General features: G+C 35.5%; 1 protein-coding gene across 1 annotated transcript in view; it reads left to right on the top strand.

The window, feature by feature from the left end:
* CD302 (CD302 molecule) overlaps window positions 1-21,682 on the top strand; it is an 86,635-nt gene that overhangs the window by 54,574 nt on the left and 10,379 nt on the right. Inside the window, exons 3-5 of the mRNA XM_056793942.1 lie at window positions 125-247; window positions 3,764-3,937; window positions 5,928-5,954. Of these exons, the coding sequence (XP_056649920.1) occupies window positions 125-247; window positions 3,764-3,937; window positions 5,928-5,954 (324 nt within the window). The remainder of the gene's footprint in view (window positions 1-124; window positions 248-3,763; window positions 3,938-5,927; window positions 5,955-21,682) is intronic.

Genomic DNA, 21,682 nt, shown 5'->3' with positions numbered 1-21,682 from the left:
TCTAAGCACTTTGGAATCAGTACTCTTTTTTCTTTCCTATGCTGCCTCTCAATAATTTGTACTTTTTTCCAGGAAACTTTCAGAAATCAAAATAGACTGAGAGATGTTTTTCCTTCCCCAACAGCTTCAGGAGCAGATATGATTAGCATCCATAATGAAGAAGAAAATGCATTTATACTGGAGACTTTTAAAAAACTATGGAAGGCTCAGGATGATATTTTATTAGGAATGTTTTATGACATCGATGGTAAGTGGAATAGTATCTGATTTAATGTTAGAAATACTTTTAGTCCCTTCAGTTTCCTGGAATTTTAGATTCACTCTATATAGATACTTTCTGTGGCTATTAGGTAGTTCTTGCTATCCTACACTCAAATGGCAGCTTTCTCTTAAGGTGCTTAATATCATTCAAGTATTTATGGATCTACAAGATATTCTTAAAAGATAGTGAAGAATGAAAAATTGGATGCTTTTATCTACATTCCTACTAGAGTCAGAATGCAAAGGAAAGCATGCCATTTTTCACTTGTTTATTTGGGCATATGTTTTAGTATTTTGGTTCTATAAAATTACTCTCTTACAAAAATGAACAATATGGAAATATGTTTTGCATGATAATATATGTATAATCCAGATTGAATTGCTTGCCAGGTTCAGGAATGGGGAGGGAAGGAGGGAAGAAAACAATTTGGATCATATAACTTCAGAAAACAGGAGTAGAAGTTTGTTATTGCATGTAACTGGTACAAATTTTAAATTAAAATGCATTTTAAAAAAGAAGCTTACATTCTAATAGGAAAAGACTATATATATATAAAAATAAGCTGAAAAAAATTAGAGTAGGAAAAAAATGAAGAAGTACCTAATATAGTGGCACCATAGAGAGAGTCTGTGGTACAACCTGAAAAGGAATGAAGACATTCTTTAAATGGAAGTTCTGGGAGGGTCTATCAAATCAGAGGGAAAATATGGTTGGAGTAGTAGAGTGGGAGAAATTACTTAGTAAATGCTTCTTGAATTCTAAGTTTAAAAAAGTAGTGAAAATTTTAAGAAATGACATTTTAAAAGCTAAAAGTTGGTTCTTTAATCTAATTGAAATTCTGATCTCAGTCTCCTGTACTTATAGAAATAGCATTATAAATATCATTAATGGGCTGAAGACATAGTAGACTATTGAAATTAAATTACTTTCTCAAGCAAAAAAAAAAATCCCAAATCATAATACATGGAGCAGATGTAACTCAGTCCATAAATCTGGGGGTTTGGGTCACATACATATGTTTACCTATCTGCCTATACAAAAGATGAACAGTGATGCTGTTGGCACCACTCTACATGTTGGCAACAAAAAAGTATCATGTGCTAAAGTCAGAAGAGAGATCCTTCTTTCAAAATTATTTATTGAAGCTTCCTTGATCGAGCGAGAAGCCTCAAAGTAGGAAGATAGAGGAGGGATAGAAGTTCTGTATGCCGTGAGGGGGGTGGCGGAGCCAAATTAGAGATATGAGATGGCAGGAATGAGTCAGAAATCCAGGCCTTATTAATTATCAAGGAGCCACAGCAGAAACTCTGATCAGTGGACTACTCAGAAGGCTTATACCCATCCAGTGATCCAGATTTAATACCACACAGGTCGGAGATATGATAGAGAAAAGAGAGTGCTTGGCTGAAGGCCAGGTCCCAGGTGGGAGAGGTAGATCAGGAAAGGAATCAAAAGATGGAGCTTGGCCAGAGGCCAAGCTCCAGCAAGGACAGGCATCAGTGAGAGCTGAGATCCAAGTGAGGAAGAGAAGGCGGAGCCTGCTGTGCCCTGTATTTAATCTCTTTGATATGCAAATATACACAATACATAGGGATGATTATTATTGGTTAATGACAAGGTATAGGTGTGGTTTCTCTTAGCCAGGTGAGCACAAAGAAACCTGTTTTCCCGCCTAACCTGGGGGAAGCTGGGGTCAAGGGTCAGAGGCTTTCCTAGCCATGCGCAAGACTGAGCATGCTCAAGACTGAGCATGCTCTCTTCTAAGCCACTCTGTACACACTAATTGTTTCCCTTACCCATAGCCAGGGGTGGACTACTACATTTATCCTTAAAGGTCATCAATTTCAAGATTTTCCCTAATCTATAGGAACAAGAATTTATTAAGCAATTACTCTATGCCAGGCACTATGCTAACCACTTCATAAATATTATGTCATTTGACAATAGCCCTAGAAAATAGATGCTATTATTATCCCTATTTTGTACTTGAGGAAACTGAGGCAGAGAGAGGTCAAGTAATATGAGTAACATGGCCAGTGTCACACAGTTAAAAATGATCTGAGGCTGGATTTGAACTCTAGTTTTCCTGACTCTAGACTCAGTGCCATATCCTCTCCATCAGCTAATCTATAGAGGAAGAAAGTTTGAAATTGGGAAATTGGGCAGATAATATGTTAAAGCTGGAAGAGCACTGACTTTGAATTCAGAGGACCTGGGTTCAAATCTCTTGCTCCCTGAGTGATGCATTCTGTTTGTGTGACCTTACTTCTCAGTTTCCTGCTCTGTAAAATGAGGAGATTAGACTAAATGGCTTCTTTAGGGTCCTTCCATCTCAAAATCAAAAATTCTATGATGTCCTACTGTCTCCAATTGTACAATGTTTGAAGGGAGAAGTCTAAAATCAGCAAAGCTTGGTCTTCTTGCAGTTGTAGATACGTTGGGGGTTGATTGTTTTTTAATGGACTACTGGTCCATTTAGTGGCTGTTGGCCACTATTCTAATTTATTTTAATCTGCTATGACAGTTTATTTTCAAGATATCTCTAAGCACATGTTACCATTTTCCTGGATTCATCCATTTCAAGCTCCCCAATGAAAAGAGACAAGTGAAACATCTTCAATGTTATCTTAACAATCCTATAGACCAGTGATGGTGAACCTTTTAGAGACTGAATGCCCAAACTGCACTCTCATGTCACATGTGAGCCCCTCCTCTCCCCTCTCCCCCTGCCTTACCCCAGACAGGAGAGGGAGAAAATTGGGCTGCTGAGCAGAGGGAAAGGTGAAGTGACGAATGCCCTCAGGCACAATGGAGAAGGGGAGCAGAGCTTCCCCCTCTGGCATGGGTGCCATAGGTTTGCCAACACAGATATAGAGTATGGAACATAGTTATAAAATGTGCATTATTCTAACTTGTTTAATATACTTTCACACTTTATCCAAGGAGTGTCTCTAAAACTTCTTACCCCTGGGGAATCAGCTAAGTGACTCAGTGACTCAGTAGCTCGAGATCCAGGCCTAGATATGGGAGGTCCTGGGTTCAAATCTGGTCTCAGATGCTTCTTAGCTATATGACTCTGGGCAATTCACTTAACCCCAATTGCCTAACCCTTACCACTCTTCTGCCTTGGAATAGATACTTTTCAATGATTCTAAGACAGAAGGTAAGGGTTTAAAAAAATTCTTATCACTATCTTAAAAGTATCTAACATGTCTGCTCATCTTTTCATCTTTCTTTTTCTAATGATTGAGGTTCACAGTGTCACTGACACAGATTCCAAACAAAGAGATTAAGTTTTTATCAATTCCTTATTATTCTTTGCTTCTTATGCCTAATTTTTATTTCTTCTCATTTTTCCTTGCACATCTTCCATTTTCATACTTTCATTTTTGAGCCTTATAAGGAAAAGATTAGCCCAGATCTTGGTCATTTCCCAATTGTACTCAAAATTAAAATGCTATCTGACAATAATAATGTAAGAAAATTTCCCCTAACCCACAGATGAAAGCTTCAAATGGTATGACAAGTCTAATATGACATTTAACAAATGGAAACCCTCAGAAGAAGGTCAAGATCTAATAGACACATGTGCTTTTTTTCAAACCAAGAGTGGTATATGGAAAAAAGGAAATTGTGAAGTTTCTTCAGTGGAGGGTGCCCTGTGTAAAGCAGCTGGTAAGTATAGCTGAAGGCTTTTTCTTATTCTAAGAAGTAAAAAGAAGAAGGGAAGGAAGATTTATACTCATTTACTTTTGTTTTGATTAACCATTTATAGGTTGAGGGCACCTTGGAGGTTCTAGTCCACATAGCTCCTTTTTTTTTTTTGAAACCAATGAAGAAACTCCAGCTTAAAGGGGTGAAAGCCCAGTGTCCCACAGACACTAAACTGCAGAGTTGGAATTCAAAATTTGCTCTCCTGACTACCAATCCAGCACCCTTTTCAATGTGCTTACCACATGATTAAGTAAAAGTTGAAAGATTTCAATACTTACCACATGATTAAGTAAGAATTGAAAGATTTCAAAACAAATATTCCTCCCAAAATGATCTCTCAAATAGTGTGCATATTAATTCTATAACTTTTATAAATTCAGGCTATAAAACCAAACTGTATGAGCCAGGAGCAATTTAATTTTAATATTTTTAAATATTGCAAGGAGAATTTTTCTTCATAGTTCCTTCCATAGAAAACTTCTTAGAGTTGTGTATGTAATGATTCAGCTCAAAAAAAATAGTTTTACACAAAATTCTATAAATCCAGATTACTTAAAAAGAAATTATTTTCCATGAAAGAACAAATTCTTTTATCTAAACATGCAAAAAAATTAACATTGTAATCCTTTTAAGATTAAAAGTCATCTATGTTTATTTCTACAAAAGCAGTGGTTTTGCAGAAAATTAATTTTGTGAACAAAATTGTATTAGACCATGATGATATTTTGTGAAAAAGCCATTGAACATAATGTGAACACTTCACATTGTTCTAATTATTGTAACTTAACAGTTTTTTCACAGTAGTTCTGAACCCTTTCATTTTTTGAATTGAAATATTTAGAATATCTGTTCATTTTAACTGGCATTTTTTCCTTTACACTTTTTGGTTCAGCTCTGTGACCTGAACTCTAGAAAAAATGTTGATTATTTCCGCCTGTACTCGTAAAACTCCCACACTAACTCCCTAGGTAGAGCAATGCAATAAAGTCATAATGATGATTCTATTTTTCCAACTTTTATGAATTGTGACCAGGGTAATATGCAAATATTTTGTACCACTGGGACCCCAGAGACAGTTATAAGGCATATTTAAATATAAGGAAATATGCCCTCCCTTTGTCTCACTGTTGATCTCAGCTCTACCACACCAACCAACCAAATTTTAATTACTTATTATGTCACCACCTATGCTGAGTGACATCTTAGCCAGACAAAACAAAACAACAACAAAAGAAAAACTTGTCAGGCCCTCCTCCTTTCCATTTGCTGATTTGGTATAAGAAGATCCCAGTCTGAGAATGCTGTTAGTGTGCACTGGAGCAACAAATAATCAGAATGCTGTTTATTGTCTTCTTGATTGCTTTGTAAATAACTTGAGCAAGTGAAGGGGGTGGAGATCTTCTAAGCAGTATGTGGTTGTGTACAGATGGGGGAGTGGACCTCAATATTCCTATCCTCAGTGTGTGGTTGTGTTTGTGATAGATGCATTATTGTATAAATATCAAAACATATCCTATTTTTTTAATGGAAGAAAAAAGCAGAAGGGAAGAATAATTGGCATATATTTAATTTGAATGAAGTAAAATGAAATTTATTTTGCCATGACATTTTTGTGGTTAAATTATCATTTCAGTCTACAAGAGTAACATTCAAATCCATATTCTTAAATTCCTGTAATTTCCCAAAAGAAAAATAGATTATTTGACTTCTGGACATTAGCATTTGAAATTTTATAGTAGATGTGTTTGGGGTTGTTTTTGTTTCTGTTTTCATAGATTGTGCCCTTCACATGCACTATTTCAGGGCATAATTACAATAAAACAAAACATTAATTCAATATATAAAATGCATATAAGCTAGGAAGTTTTTTATTTTGAAACTCATTATTTAAAGTTAATAGGATAAAAAACATATGAATTTTTAAATTCTAATATCCTCTCTTTTTTTTTAGTTTCTTATGAAAAGAAATACTTACCAGGTAAGTATTATTCTTTACTTTCAATTGATTTAATTTTAATTTAATTTAATTATTTTATTCCACATGAACACTATTAAAAATGTAGAAAGTTACCCTTCTTGTGGAAGGAAGTATCTTTGCCTTTTAATTTTTATTTTCCTTTGGATCCTAAAACCAAGAATTATTTAAACAAATGGAACATTGCATGAATGGTCTAAGTTTTTTATAAGTGGGACAAAAAGCTACTTCTTAAAATCTACTTTTCGTATTAGATATTTTCCTCCAAAGTCCAACTCAGATGCTGTCTCCTCTAGGTCACCTTCCCAATTCCCCTTTGGTAAACCATCTTTCCCACTAGACCTTGCATAATACTTTACGATTCTCTAGTACCCTTCTTATTCAATAATATTATGAATATTGTTCACAACCTTAGGGTAGGGGGACAAAGTTTGACAGCATTTTCTCTGAAGCAGGCACAGAGATTGCAAGTTCAATCCAAATGAACAGTATGATATGTCAGTCAAAAAAGACAAAAGAAAAATGTCATCTTGAGGGGCAAAGGCATGACTTCCATAAATGAAGAGGTGCTGGTCTCTCTGTTGTTATCCATTTGTTCAGTCACGTCTAATTCTTCATGACCTCATGGACCATTGGACACACAAGCCCTTCTATCCTCCACTCTCTCATAAACTGTCCAACCTCGTGTTTCTTGCTTCCATGACACTAGGGTTCTGTGTACTCTGTCCAAGTCAGACAACAACCAGAATGGTATGTTCTGTTTTCATCTCTACCATTTAAGTAGGACACTGATAGCATGCAGGGTAAACAGGATAGTGAAGGACCTTGAGTCCATGACAGCTGAGCACTGAATGAAGGACTAGGGATGTTTAGCTTGGAGAAGAGAAGACAGGAAGGCCATGGTAGCTATCTTTAAGTATTTCAAGGGCAGACATTTGGAAGAGGCATTTCATTTTTTCTATTGTCCAAAGAGGACAGAAACAAGGGCAGTGCGTGGAAGTTACAGAGCAGCAAATTTAGACTTGAGGTCAGGAAAATCTTCACAATTAGAAATGTTCCAAGCAGGCAGGAGGTGATGGGTTCCCGTTTATTAGAGGTCCTTGAACAGACAACCTGATGCCCACTTGTCAAGTGTGTTACCATAGGGATTTCTCTCAGATATGATAGAACATATGTCTGCTATGATCCCTTCCAATTCTAAGATTCCGTGATTTTTTCAAATTTAGAAATATTTAATTCATTTAAAATAATAATAAACTCATTACATGTTTACATAAATAACTATTTCACCTTTTAAAGTTTTTAATACATGTTTACTGACTGACAGTAAATATCATTTTAAGATAACTACTTGCCGTGTCATTATAATTGTACATAGGCAAGGAAAGGCTTATAAAGCTAGTTTACAGGTATCTCCAAACCTTACATCATTTCTTTTATTTCTCTTCCCTTATCCAATTTTTCATTTTATTCTTGCCATGCTCAAATAGAGCACCAATGTGCTCAAATATCCTCAGAATTTCATATCAAATGCTGGAACAGATTTTGGCATACATCAAATGCAACATAAACCATTTCTGAGATAAGTAAAGTACAAATATAACTATTCTAAGTCTATTAAGAAGCCATTCTATAAGTAAAATCAAACCAAACCAATGCAGGTAAATTCTATGTCTCTTTTTTAAAAAATTCTATAATTCTTCTCTTTGTATCCCCTTACTAAAATGTAAACTTCCTAAAGACAGGGATAATATATAAACTTTATGTATATATAGGCAATTAAGTGGCATAGTAGATAAAGTGGGGTAGGTCTGGTGTCAGGAAGACTCATCTTCGTAAATTCACATCTGGCCTCAGATGCTTACTAGCTGTGTGACCCTGGGCAAGTCATTTAACTCTTCCTCAGTTTCTTCATCTGTACAGTGAGCTGGAAAAGGAAAATGGCAAACCACCCCAGAATCTTTGCCAAGAAAACCCAAAATGGAATCACAAAGAGTCAAACACAATGGAAACAACTGAACAACAACAATAAACTTTATATCTCTTCCATTGCCTAATGTAAGCACAAGTGCTTAACAAATGCTTATTATAATGAATTGTCTTGCAAAGTTATACATTAAGTTTTTATATTGAATCATATATACTGATTGACTTGCATAATAATTTCAGAGACACATTCCAATGGAAAATTATTTCGTCCCATGTAATAATATTCACACCTGCAAATGTTAATTTCACTTCAAGGAGCATCTGTCCTCCTCAGTATTTAATTCTGTGTGCATTTAATTCTTCCATATAACTCCTGCAGGAAAAGTTAATTAAATGGATAATTAATCAACATAGCCTTTTCAAACATTCACTGGTATATGCTAAAATATACCACACAGTTCTCATTATGATAGTAGTTTTCACTGATTTTATGGCACTTGCACATTTGTAAGCAGACACTGGTTTGGGCAATGTTTCAAATTTTTGGTGAACTCACAAATTAGAAGAGACTATGACAAGAATTCCCAGAGTTCCCTGAAACCCCACTTGAACAATTCCAATTTCAGATTGCTCACTAGAGGTATCCAAAAATGAAAACAGCACATTCCATTTCTGGACATCTATAATTATTAGAAGGTTCTTTTATATATATACAGCCAAAATATGCCTTCTTTTCAAAGAATTAATTAATTTGTTTGTTACATTGAAATACCACTTACCTCCCTCCCTTCTTCCCCTCTTCTCATTAAAGAAGGCATCATTGATGAAAAGTTATATGCATATATAAAATTATGTCTTGCTTTTTATATTTATAACATTTTTCTCTGGAGGTGGACATACACAAGTCATTCTTCAAACAATATTTCTATTGCTTTATATAATGTTCTTTTGGTTTTGTTCTTTTCAGCCTTCGTAATTTCATGTAGGTCTTTTCAGGTTTTCCCAAAACTAACCTTATCATTTCATATGGAGCAGTAGCATTCCATCACAATCATATGCCACAGTTTGTTCAACCATCCCCTAAATGATGGGCATCCCTTCAATTTACAGTTTTTCGACACCATAAAGAGCTCCTATAAATATTTTAAAACACATAGCTTCTTTTCTTTTTCCTCTAATAACTTTAGGAAATAGACCCAATAATGGTATTTCTGGGTCAACAAAAGATGCCTTCTTCTCAATGGTCCTTTTTCTGCCTTTTGGTCACACAAATAAAGACTATTCCATGGATCACATGAGAGCTTTTCAAATATTTGAAAGCATGTGTCATGTTCCTTCTAATTCTTTAAGTGAAATAACCCCAATTCTTTCAACCAATCCTCAAATTTATTCAACAAAATTCAATGTTTATTTGTATAAGAGAAAGCCACAAGGAGAAGATAGATTCTTCCCTCCATATAATTATAATCTAGGAGTAGAGAGAAATAACTATGATACAAAGTAGAATGTGAAATTACACACTGGAGAGGTATGAACACTTTGCTATAAAATATAGTAGGTGGAAAAGATCATTTCTGGCTGGAATGGGGTAGGGATCAAGAAAGGCACTGGGACAGATGACATTGGAAGTGGGATTTGGAGGATGAATAGATCTAAACAAAGACATAGAGATGAATGTATTTGGCAGTTCATGATGCAGAAGGAGGAACTGTGTGAAATAAAATTGGGAAAGATGAACTGGAATCAAGATTGTTCTTCTACAAGTCTAGTACATATTTTTGAGTGTTCCTGTCTAAATGTCACACTGGATGAATTGGGATATGACCACTGCAAAGTGAGATGCTCCCATTATCTCACTTGATCCAAATAATCCTTCTCCAAAGTCCTCCTTTCATTCCTTATTGTGGTATAGGGATGACCCTCAGGCCTCTAGGTTTATGTTAGAGTCTATCTAATTAATAGACTTCCAACACCAACTTATATTTGGAAAGACTAATCCAATAAAATGAAAGGTTGACTACTAAATGACAAGCATGGAGATGACAAAGTGGCAAAGGATTTAGTCATGACTACTCATGATTATTTACTTATTAAAGTTTGAAGAGGTTGTGATCTCTGTCAGCAGAAGGAATACCCACCATTATGAAATCATGCCTTTTAAACTTGAAAATAATATTAGTTTTTTTTGTTTGTTTTTTAAAACATCTATGCCACACACTTAGCTCATGTTGGGATTACAGTTTTACCTCACATCTTTTGTTATATGAATTTATATGCAAATATGTAGATATAGATTAATCTCAAACCTGTCAATCTGATTTTCATAATCTACCATTCCATTCTTAAGAAAAATTAGTCACTTCTGTAAAGGGTGAAATTATGGCTGAGACTGAATGTATAATTAATTTGGGTCACTAAGAATTTTATTTATAAAATCCTAATGAAAAACCCAAATAACAAAATACCCAAGTCAGCTGCCAAATTTTATGGTGAGATATAGTAGAGAAAATTAAGAAGAAGGGAGAAGGAAAGGGAGAAGGGTTTCTCCCTCCCCCCACCTGGCTGGTACCAGGTGGGAAGATTAGAAGATCTAGAAAGCAAGGGTTTGGAGTGTGAAGGAGGAAGGAATCAACCTGAACTCCAAAAGGGGCTCAGCTGAGATGCCTGAACCTGAATCAGGAATAAGACAAAACTCACCGCCAAAACCCAGACAATAACTGCCACCACTCCCAAGATGTCAGAACACTTAGCATGCTGCCAGCCAGAGTTGCCTCTCCAGGGAAAGAGAAAGAGGCAGGAAGTGACGGGCCTTATATGGACATTTTTACATTACTTTTCTGCATCTCATCTGTACCAATGAGGACTTAGCTTGACTTAGGACAGCCCAGAGGTCTGTCTTTTTTTTTCATATGTTTGTTGAAGGCCATCTCCTCAGATAATTAAATCTTGAGTTTGATGCAGACGTTCAAAATCTTGTTAAACTGAGTAGGGTGGAGAATGTAGAGTTTCCAAGACCTGATTCTGTTATTCCAAGTATCTCCATTGTTATTGATCAGGAAATAGCTAAATCAGATCTTCTAAAGAATGGTCTGATTAGGGTGGAATAGTTTTAAAATTCATACTTCCTAGGTCTGTGACCCTGGGCAAGTCATTTAACCCTCATTGCCTAACCCTTCTCACTCTTCTGACTTCGAATTAATACACAGATCATAAGATGGAAGGTAAGAATTTAAAGAAAAATCAATGAAAAGAGTAATTTTTACTTTTTTAAACAAGTTTAACTTGGGTCATTTTTGTAAGAAGCAGTAATTCCTTTTCTGTCATAGAATGAGTTAATGATACTACTTTACACACACTCACACACAACACACATGCACACACTGCTTTGTCTCTTTCAAAGTATATTCAGATCTATTATCTCATTTGATAACAAATTTTTAAAAATTCACATCAGAATACAAAAGATAAAAACTTCTCATATTAAAGTAATGTTTTAATTCCCCTTCCTTCAATAACATAATGAGGTAGGCTAGTGTATTATTATAACCATTTTATAGATGAGGAAACAGAAGCTTTAAGAGTTATGCTTGCCTGTTAGTGAGTATATGAAGTAGAATTTGAATTTGTCTTCTAAGTCCAAATCCACCCTTATCCACATTTTGCTCATAAATATACAAAAATATAATTATTTAACCATCACCCATACAACAATATAGGACTAATTCACTGAACAAGAGGCAAGAAGACTGAGCTCAAATCTGGCCTCAGAATCTTACTAGCTGTATAACTCTAGGTAAGACTCTTAAACTCTATCTGCCTGTTTCCACATCTGTAAAACAGAAATAATAATAGTACTTAACTTCCAAGATGGTTGTGAGGATAAGATAAGATACCACTCATGAAGTTCATTGTAAACTTTCAAGTGGTAAATATAAATGGTGGTTATTATTACTATTATTAATTGATTTGAATCTTTCTTTTTAACATTTCAAATATTTCCTTATTTTTTATGGTTTTATTTTTAAATTTTGAGTTTCAAATTCTCTCCCTTCTTTCTTTCTCTTCCATACTCACTGAGAAGGTAAGCAATATAATATCAATTACATATGTGAAATTATATAAAACATTTCCATATTGGCCACATATCAAAAAGGAAAGAAAAATAAAGTGAGAAAATCATATTTCCATTTGCACTCAGAGTTCATCAGTTCTCTTTCTGGAGATGGAGAGCATTTTTTCATCATGTATCCTTTGAAACTACCTTAGATCATTATATTGATCAGAGCAGCCAAGTCTTTCACTATTGATCATCACATTACATTGCTGTTACTGTACACAATGATTCTCAGTTCTCACTTCACTCTGCAACAATTTATATAATTCTGCCATGTTTTTCTGGAAAATACAATAGTAGATCATATACTACAACTTGTTCAACCATTTCCCAATTGATGAGCATCCCTTCAATTTCCAATTCTTTGCCACCACAAAAAGAGCTGCTATAAATATTTTTGTATATGTAGGGCCCTTTTTCCCCCTTTGATCTCTTTGGGATACTGCCCTAGTAGTGGTATTGCTGGGACAAAGGGTATGTACAATCTTAAATCCCTTTCTGCATAGTTCCAAATTGTTCTCCAGAATGGTTAGACCAAGTCACAACTGGAACAGCAGTACATATGTATACCTATTGTTTCCTTATCCCCCTCAGGCATTTGTGAAGTGGTAACTCAGAGTTGTTTTAATTTGCCTTTCTCTAATCAGTAGTGATGTAGAGCATTTTTTTCACATGATTATAGACAGTTTTGATTTCTTCTTCTGAAAACTATGTCTTTATATCCTTTGACCATTTATCAGTTGAAGAATGGGTTGAATTTTTTCAAATTTGTTTCAGTTTTATACTCAATATATATTTTTAAAATGAAGACTGGATCAGAAAAACATGCTGTAAAAAATGTTGATATTACTTCATTGTCTATGGTATATTTTAGTATAATATATTTTCCCCTGATTATCTCTTTTAATTAGGTCTCTCTTTTGCTTTGTCTGGGATCATAATTGTTACCCTTTCCTCTTTACTTCAGTTGAAGTATAGATTTTTCTCCTGCCCTTTATTTTAAAAGCCTATTTCAAATATGTCTCTTGTAAATAACATTTTTGTATTTCCTTTCATCACATTTTCTTCTTCTTCATCTTCGTCTTCTTTTCCTTCTCCTCCTCTCTCTCTCTCTCTCTCCCTCTCTCTCTCTTTCTCTCTCTCTCACTCTTCCCCAAGACATTTTGTTGCCTCTGCCATTCCAAAATTTGATTGGTATTAATTTAAAGTTGTTTAGAGGGGAATGTTTGGAAACTTCAGCTGGGTGGCTGCCCCTAATCCACCCTCTTGGCTCCACATATCTTTCTTATAAACATACTATACTTATACTTTCATCTGTGTTCATGTCTTCTGTTTCTTTTTCCTTTTTTCCATAGCATGACTTACTCTCACTAGTTTTTTTCCTAATTCTCTTGCTCATTTGAAAATAAACTTCACCATGGTTCCTATTCCAAAAGAGTCAGTGTAGTTTAATGGAAAAACAACCTGCCGAAGATCTGAGCTCTGGATCTGCCACAGTAGCTTTCTAGCCCTGTGAATAAGGATGATTTATGTAGTCTTTCTGATCCCATTCTGTAACTCACACTAGTTTGTTTTTTTTTTTAAGAGGTTCAACTGGGATGGAAAATAGAAAGAAAAAAAGACTATAAAGCACCATATACATCTTTTTACATATACATGTAAAGTATCATCATCAAGATCATTATTCTTTGTTTTTCTTTTTCTTTTCATAAGAACTCAGGAGGTAGCTACATGGCTCAGTGGATTGGGAGCCAGTCCTGGAGATGAGCGATCCTGGGTTCAAATCTGTCTTCAGAGACTTCCTAGCTATGTGACCCTGGGCAAGTCACTTAACTCCCATTGCCTAGCACTTAATACTCTTCTGCCTTGGAACCAATACGCAGTATTGATTCTAAGATGGAAGGTAAGGGTTTGTTAGTTTGTTTTTTAAAGAATCTATACATTTTCTCTGTAGCCATAAATTTTATAATCTTTTCCCTACCACATCTTATTCAAAGAACGTTAAAGAGGTCAGTGTCACCAGATGAAAATGGAGTAAGACAAAAAAAAAGGAAAGAAAATAGACCAAGTTAAGAAGGACTTTAAAAGCCAAAAAGGATTTTATACTTGAACCTGGAATTGATAGGGAGTCACTCAAGTTCATTGACTAGAATTCTAGGTGACATGGTCAGACCTGCACTTTAGATGTTGGCCAACTGGCTCTGAAAGTATTTTGCCATGGTACATTTAGGGCCCAGGTGTTGCTTTCTCTTCCTCCTCACCCCCTCCTCTCTGGCAGGTGCTATCTCTTCTGTTCTGGAGCTTTATATTGGATTAAGCCAAACATCTGTTATGGAAAACATTCCATATCATGTCTCTACTCCCCCCTAATTTTTCTCCTTCCTCCAGCCTTTTAAACAGTTTTTTCATGTCTTCATTTCCTAATCCTTCAATTTCTGTGTTATGTATGAAACCCTTTTATTATATTTCCTTGCATATAATTTGTATGATTTACTGCTTTAGATTGTCTTCATTTAGTCGCTACTCCTCCGTCATCCTTTTCTGCAAACATTTTTTTAAAGAAAATCTTCCTTCCTCCTAGTCTTTTACTGTATCTTTTCAAAATCTGAAAGTTGCCTCCTAATTTTGCTTTCTCAGTAATAACACACAGGCACTAAACTGCAAACTCGATCACCAATGATCATACTCGCCCTCCTTCCACCAGTGGCAAATGCATTAACTATCTTCTGAATGAGTTTTCCCTGTTGTTGAGCTCCTCTCAGTGGGACCACACATCCTCTGGGTGGAAGCTATTCATGACTAATGCCCAAGGAGACTGGCACCAATGATTGCTTACTAGTCTAGCTTTTCCACTGGTATTTTCATTTGATTTGTCCTCATTATTTTCAACTCCATTTCCCAATTTCATTTTGCAGTGTCTCTTCCAAAATGACACTGAAAGTGCTCATTAGCCCATTCTAAATTTTCAGTCAGAGGACTATCATTTATTTCCCTTCTCCATCCCCAATGCAACCCTACCCACCCCCAAATCATCAAAGGCAATAAGCATAAACTACTTTGTACTAGCAAGATATATACAGGTTAGAGGCAGCTAGGTGTCTCATACAGAGATCCAAGCCTTTAAACAGAAGGTTCTGGGTTCAAATGTGGCCTCAGATACTTCCTAGCTGTGTGACCCTGGGCAAGTAACTTCACCCCAATTGCCTAGCCTTTATTGCTCTTCTACCTTGGAACTGATACTTGGTATTGATTCTAAGATAGAAGGTAAGGGCTTAAAAGAAAGATATATGCAAGGTAAATGAAAAATAATTATAGGGGGAAGGAATAAGATTAAGGAGGACTGGGGAAGCTTCTTGCAGAAGGTGGGATTTTAGCTGAGACTTGCAGGAAGCCAGAGAAATCAAAAGCCATCAATGAGGAAGGAGGGAGGCCCAGGACTGGAGGGTAGCCAGTTCAAGAAACAACAAAGAGGTTTCTGTCATTGGTCTGAATTGGGGTAAAGGGGTAAGAAGACTGGAAAGGCAGAAATGCAGAATATTATAAAGGTTTTTAAAAGCCAAATAGGATTTTATATTTGATCTTGGAGACATTAGGGTCTAATTGGAATTTATTGAATAGGGAAATAGCATGATCATACCTGCACTTTTTGTTTGTTGGTTTGGTTTTTTTAATTAAATTTAAATTTCTTTTACCAATTATATGCATTAACAAATTTCTACATAAGTTTTCTAAAGTTATATGATCCAAACTGTCTCCTTCCCTCTTTCCCTCTCCCTGTCCCAGGGCTGGCAAGCAATTCAATCTGTGTTATTATCATGCAAAATATATTTCCATATTGTTCATCTTTATATTTTATAAAACCAAAATTCCACAGCATATACCCAAATATACAATTGAAAAACCTCATGTTTTTATCTGCATTCTGACTCTAACAGTTCTTTCTCTGGAGGTGGAGAACATTCTTTGTCTCTCAGAATTGTCCTGGATCAGTGGATTGCATACCTGTACTTTTAAAAACATAATTTCCCCCCAATTACATGTAATAACAATTTAAACATACATTTTCCAAAATATTGACACCCCAATTCTCTGCTTCCCTCCTTTCCTCTCCTTTCCTGAGATGGTAAGCAATTTGATCTAGGTTATACATGTGCATATTTGTACTTGAAAAAGTTCACTTTGCTAGCTCTAGAGTAAGGAAAGGCTTGATATAGGGAGCCAAGGCCACTGCAACACCATTATTATGTCTGCAGTTTATTTTTTAAATTCTATTCTAGCTTCTCTGGCACACTCCTCCCTACCTTACAAGATCGTTGTAAAGAAAGTGTGCCATTAAAATGGTTTAAATACATTATTTATATCTGTTATTGGCAGTGTTATATCATTTTGCAGAAGCTGTAACTGGGTTCAATCCATATACCACTCTCCCCATTTCACTTTTATATTATACTAAATTAAAATTTGACATCTATTTTTAAATATTCAATTTTTATTGAAATCTATTGCTTCACATAAATCTAATTTTTGAATATACCTCCCCTCGTCTAACAAGTCATTCCTTATAAAAGAAATATGAGAGAAAGAAAAGAAAAAGAAGCAGGTAAACAAAAACCAACTAACACTTTAAAAACTGCTCACAATATCACCCACCTCGATAGTATCCTACTCTGCAAAAAAGTGAGGGAAGTATATTTTCTCATTTATTCTCCAGAGGTAAGCTTCTTGCACATTATAGTTACATAGTAATGGGGGTGGGGGGTTGTTTGTTTATTGTAGCTCTTTTCATTTACATTTTATAGTCATTGTATATATTATTTTCCTGGTTCTACTTACTTTATTCTAATCAGAACATATGACTCTTCTTATGCTTCTCTGTGTTTATCATTTCTTATAAACCAATATTTATAGTATTACTTTATTATTTCATTAGACTCATTTAACCATTTCTCAATCAATGGCTATCTACATTGTCTCCAGTTCTTTGCTACCCCAAAAGAAATTCTGTTGTAGTCTCCTTTTTTTTTTGTGAGATGGAGGATTATAGGGATGAAATATTATAGAATATTCCTGAATATTCTGGTTAGTTTAATTGAATTGCTTCTCTCCCCATCTTTTTTTTAACTCTTGTGATAAAGGTGGCTCTCTGCTTAGGGAGAGGGGAGAAATATATTTGTAAATAAAGCTGATATGTGCAAAAAAGTATTAGTAAAAGTATTAAAGTGCTACAATAAATATTTTGGTTTACATGGGAAGGGACCCTTAATTCTATCTCTTCTTGCTTCCTCCCATGATATATTCTCAGCAGTTGGATTTCTAAGTCAAAAGGTAAAGATGCTTTAGTCACATTTTTTAGTATAACTACAAACTGTTTTCCCATAAAGATTGGGTAAATTTTCAACTCCACTAACACTATAGTAGGTTCCTTGTCTTTCTATAGTCCTTAGCATTGCCTATTTTTATCTTTTGTCATCTTTGCCAATCTGGGGGCAGGCTGTAAGCTCCCTGAGAAAAGTGTTACCTTTTGCCTTTCTTTGAATCTCAGTTGGGCAGCACAGTGTCTGGCACAGTAAGTGCTTAATAAATGTTTATTGACTACCAGGCAATGCATTTTAAAATGCATACTTTTAATCACACACATACCTCAGGAATATGAAGAATTTGACCTATTGAAGCCCTTAAATGTTTTTCTCTTTCTTATTTACATTTTTTTTTAAAAAAACCCTTACCTTCCGTCTTGGAGTCAATACTGTGTATTGGTTCCAAGGCAGAAGAGTGATAAGGGCTAGGCAATAGGGGTCAAGTGACTTGCCCAGGGTCACACAACTAGGAAGTGGCTGAGGCCAGATTTGAACCTAGGATCTCCCATCTCTAGGCCTGGTTCTCAATCCACTGAGCTACCCAGCTGCCCCCTCTTATTTACATTTTGTATTCTTCTCTTGAATGTTATAGTTGGATATCAATTTTTCTGTTTAAGTCTAGTCTTTTCTTCAGGAATGCTTATAAATCTCCTATTTTCTTAAATGGCCATACTTTCCCCAGAAAGAATGTAGTCAATTTTGATGGATAGGTGATACTTGGTTGTAAACCCAATTCCTTTGCCTTCCAGAATATCATATTTGAAGCTTTGTGCTCTTTCAATGTGAAAGCTGCCAGATCCTATGTAATCCTCACTGGGGTTCTTTGATATTTGAATTGTTTCTTTCTGGCTACTTGAAGTATTTTCTCCTTAGCCTGGGAACTCTCAAACTTAACTATAACATTCCTAGGAGTTCTCATTTTGGGATTTATTGCAGAAAGTGATCTGTGAATGCTTTCAGTTTCTATTTCACCCTCTTGTTCAAAAATATCAGGGCAGTTTTCTTGGATAATTTCTTATAATATGATGGCTAGGGTTCATTTGGGTTTTTTTTGTTTGTTTGTTTGTTTTTTTGGTCATGACTTTCAGGTAGTCCAATAATTATTAAATTGTCTCTCCTAGATCTATTTTCCAGATCAATTTTTTAAATGAGATATTTCATCTTTTCTTCTATTTTTTTAATTTTTTAAATTTTGTTTGATTGTTTCTTAATATCTTGTAAAGTCATTAGCTTTTATTTGCCCAATTATAATTTTAAAGACTGAATTTCTTCTATACTCTTTTTATCTTCCTTTTACATTTGGTCCATTCTACTTTTCATGAAACTCCTTTCTTCATTGAATTTTTTTTATTGCCACTTTTTTCCATTAAGGCAATTCTATCTTTAGAAAATGCTTTTTCTTCATTGGTTTTTGTGCCTCTTTTTCTAGTTGACCAATTTTTCTTTTTAAGCAGTTACTTTCTTTTTACACTATTTTAGTTTCTTTTTCTCATTTTTCTTCCCATTTTTTATTATTTGTCTTATTTGGTTTTTTATTCCATTTTGAGTTCTTCCATTGCTTGAAACCAATTTCCATTTTTCTTTGAAGTTTTGCACATGGAAGGTTCATCTCATTATTCCATATTGATTTTGTGCTTTGCTCTTTGTTGCCATAGAAATTTTCAAAAGTTACAAGTTTTGGGGGTTTTGTTTGTTTGTTTTTGCTATGTGCTCATTTTCCCAGCCTTTTGTTTCCTGTAGACTGAGAATTCTGAAAGCTGATGATTCTTTCTCTTCTGCAGCTGACTTACAGGGCTCAACACTATGAACTATTTTGCTCTGGAGTTGGTCTTCCCTGTAGCAATGTAGGCTTGAAAGAACCCAGTGCTATGGACTTCTGGGCCTCACTGCAGGCTGGTGCCAGGGCCTGGGACTTCAAGGGGTGGGTCTGAGGTACTCTTTTGTTGGTGTAGCCCAGGTCCCAGGATCACAGTGTTTCCCATGTCCATGTTTGGAATCTGGTGCATAGCTGGGAGGGGGTGATTGGCCAGTACTAATTTGTATGTAGTTTTGCTTCCAGTTCCCCCTTATCCTATGTATATCAACTCTCTCTGCCTACTTCTCAGCAGGAGAGCCCTGTCACTCCATCTTGCTGTTGGTTTTTTATTTCTGTCATTTTGAGGTACTTTTTAAAGATTGGTGTGAAAGGATTGTCCAAATGGTTTCAGCTTTGGTTGCTACTAAGCCACCATTTTGACTCTGCCTCTCTGGGAATATAAATATAATTTAAAGGATAGTCCTTGGCTTCATAGAGCTTCATTCTTATAAGGGAAGACACCAGGCCAGTGGGAGTGGGGAAGGAAAAGGAAGCAAAATTCAGAATCAGAAACAAAGTCAGGAGGCCTAGCCATCCTTGGCCTATTCCCAAAACAGAGGCTACAAAAGGAACTCATTAATGAGAGAAGAGTGTCCAGCATAACAGAGGAACATTATAGGGAGAGAAAGACCCAGACCCTGAGAGAAGTTCTTAGGTAGGAGTGCAATTGAGCCAAGCCAGGAAAGGCCATCATGTCAGAAATACAAACCAAAGGGTAATAGAGCAATAACTTCTTTCATAAATTTGCTAATTTTCATTTGCATTTCTATTATTGTTGATTTGTAGTAATCTTTTAAGAATTGTTCATTTGTAGCCTTTGATTGTTTGTCCATTGGGGAATGGCTATTGGTCTTACAATGTCTATTAATCTCCCCATATATATTATAATATATCTTTGCATAATGAGAGCTTTAAAAAAATCCTTACCTTCTATCTCAGTATCAAGTCAAAGAGAGAAGAGTGGCAAGAGCTAGGCAATCAAGGTGAAGTGTTATGGTTAAGCCCAGGATCAGCTGGTTAGGAAGTGTCTGAGTTCAAATTTGAATCCAGGACCTCCCAGCTCCAGACCTAGTTCTCTATCCATTGTGCTACCTAGTTGCCCTGATTAGAACATTTTTAAAATTTTATTTTTTTATTCAGTCCCTCCCTTTCCTCCCCACATCATAAAAGGCATCATCACATGAAATATATAGATTATAACTTTCACATTTCCATTTCTCAGTTCCTTTTCTGGAGGTGAACATTCACAATTATTCTTCAAATTTTGTGTCTGTTGTAACAGTTAAAATAGGGGTCTTGACAAAATAAGAGAGCAGCTTTCAATAATTTCTGTTTTAATGAGAATATAGTAGAGTTGTGAATTAATATTATCCCTTTAAGCCAGAGAAAAGAAAACTTCTAGCAGCTTTTAATAATTAACAATTTAGTTTAATTAAAATATAGTAAAAGAATATAGTAAATGAATATAGAAAGGGGGAGAAATATAGAAATATATCTTATACCCTATAAATATACCTAAAATTCCTAATACTACCTCTAACTGTCTTCTGAGGACACTTTCTTCTGCCTGGCACAACCCAGGCCTAATCTAATCTACTCTATCAATAAATGATTCACTAACTACCTAACTCCCTAAAATAATGGATAGCCACTACTCACTCACTCCTTCATTCAGTTTTCTATAGCAGCCCAAACTGTCAGTAGCCAGCTGACAGCAGATCTTTGCCTATGAGACAGACCTCTTGCTCTCTAGAGATCCTTGAGGCAAAAATCCCTTTAAAGGCTAAAGCTAAAATCCCTCTCAGTAAGCTCAGGCCTGCCTTTATATTCCAGCAACTAAACACCAACCCACACTACCAACAACCAACCCCATGACCAACTCATGCCCAGCAGCCAACTTCCCCGCAACTGCCAGCCCTAACTATCAGCAACTGACAGCCTGCAACTGATGCTGGCTCAGCAGGGGGTTCCCCAGGCCCTACTTCCTGTCACATCAGGCTGGTTAATCCCTACACATATCTATGGTAAGAAGACCTCCATGTCCCCCATTAAATTAAAGAAATTAAAGAATTCCTTTTTGCACTGTATATAATGTTTTCTTGGTTCTACTCATTTCACTCTTCATTATCTCATGTAGTTCTTCCGAAGTTTTTAAAAACATTAATCTTCTCATCATTTGTTATGTTGCAGTAGTATTCCATCATAATAATATACCACAATTTGTTCAGTCATTCCCTGATTGATAGACATCCCCTCAATTTCCAGTTCTTTGCCACTACAAAAAGAGATACTATAAATATTTTGGAACATAGAGGTTCTTTTCATTTTCCCATTATATTCTTGGGAGAAAGACCCAGCGATACTGGGTCTAAAGATATACACAGTTTTATAGCATTATAGACATGGTTGAATCAGTTCACAGTTCTACCAACAACGTATTAGTGTCCCCATTTCTCCATATTCCCTCCAAAGTTTG

Source organism: Monodelphis domestica, chromosome 4 (assembly GCF_027887165.1).
Source record: "Monodelphis domestica isolate mMonDom1 chromosome 4, mMonDom1.pri, whole genome shotgun sequence".
In the NCBI taxonomy this organism is placed as follows: Eukaryota; Metazoa; Chordata; class Mammalia; order Didelphimorphia; family Didelphidae; genus Monodelphis; species Monodelphis domestica.
The sequence above is the reverse complement of the archived record's forward strand: the minus strand, read 5'-3'. Positions and strand labels throughout refer to the sequence as shown.